This window comes from Buceros rhinoceros, unplaced genomic scaffold, assembly GCF_000710305.1.
Source record: "Buceros rhinoceros silvestris isolate BGI_N320 unplaced genomic scaffold, ASM71030v1 scaffold12294, whole genome shotgun sequence".
Lineage (NCBI taxonomy): Eukaryota > Metazoa > Chordata > Aves > Bucerotiformes > Bucerotidae > Buceros > Buceros rhinoceros.
This window is the reverse complement of record NW_010410132.1, coordinates 99268-100195: the sequence shown is the minus strand read 5'-3', so window position 1 is coordinate 100195 and position 928 is coordinate 99268. Positions and strand designations below refer to the sequence as shown.

General features: G+C 60.8%; 1 protein-coding gene across 1 annotated transcript in view; it reads right to left on the bottom strand.

Annotated features, from left to right (window-relative positions):
- Window positions 1-404: 404 nt before the first annotated feature.
- The window catches only part of SAMD4A (sterile alpha motif domain containing 4A), a 99665-nt gene continuing 99141 nt past the window's right edge, over window positions 405-928 (bottom strand). Inside the window, exon 12 of the mRNA XM_010135494.1 lies at window positions 405-598. Coding sequence (XP_010133796.1) covers window positions 405-598 — 194 coding nt within the window. The remainder of the gene's footprint in view (window positions 599-928) is intronic.

Genomic DNA, 928 nt, shown 5'->3' with positions numbered 1-928 from the left:
GAGGAGCTGCCAGCGCCACCGGCACAGCACCCAGCACAGCACCCTGCAGCCTGCGGCAGGGTTTTAGCCCCGTGCCTTGGGGCTCCCACAACTCTCGGCCAAACAAGGGATGCCAGTGGCAGAAGGGCAAAATACTCCAAAGCCTGTGAACCATTCGAGTGCACCAGTGGCCAGGGCTTTATCAAGAACTAATAACAGAATAGCAAGCTAATACTAATTATTATTAGCAAGCTAACTAGTGGCTAATAAGCACGGACTCCACTAGTGCTGGGTGCGATCCCTGTGTCCAGGTTCACCCCCCGTCCCGGCTGCCTCTCTGAGAGAAGCCAATGTTCCCGTCTGACCCACCCTGGGAGCATCCCCGGGAGCACTGCTGCATCCAGCCCTGCCGCCGCCCCGTTCCCTCACAGCCACAGCCTGTCCCAGCTTTTGGGGGGTGCGGGGTAGGTGCTGGGGGGCTCGGTGGAGGTGGCGTGGATGTGCTGGAAGAGCCCGAGGAGGAGGGAGTGCTCACCGCTGAGTGCGTGCTCCGTCATGCTCAGGCACAGGGACTCCAGCCTGTTGTTGATGTCAGGTTCAGTCACCGGTACCTGGAACTCTGCAGGGAGAAAGGGACAGGAGACCTTGGTTAGGGGAGCAGGCAGGAACCCGGCCTGCCCTGCACCCCCTGCCCATCCTGCTGCCACCGGCACAGGGCAAGAAAGATGCCCCAAGAGGGTCTGAGCACATGGCCAAGGTGTGGCACCACTCTGCTTCCCTGTGCAATCACCTCCAGAAAGAGATGCTGGCAAAAGTGGTCATCGCTTCCCTGTTTCTTCCTGGTGAGGGCTGGAACCTCTGCTGGGAGGAGAGGGGAGAGAGCTGGGGGGGTTCAGCCTGGAGCAGAGGAGGCTGCGGGGAGACCTGAGTGCAGCCTGTCAGTGCTGCA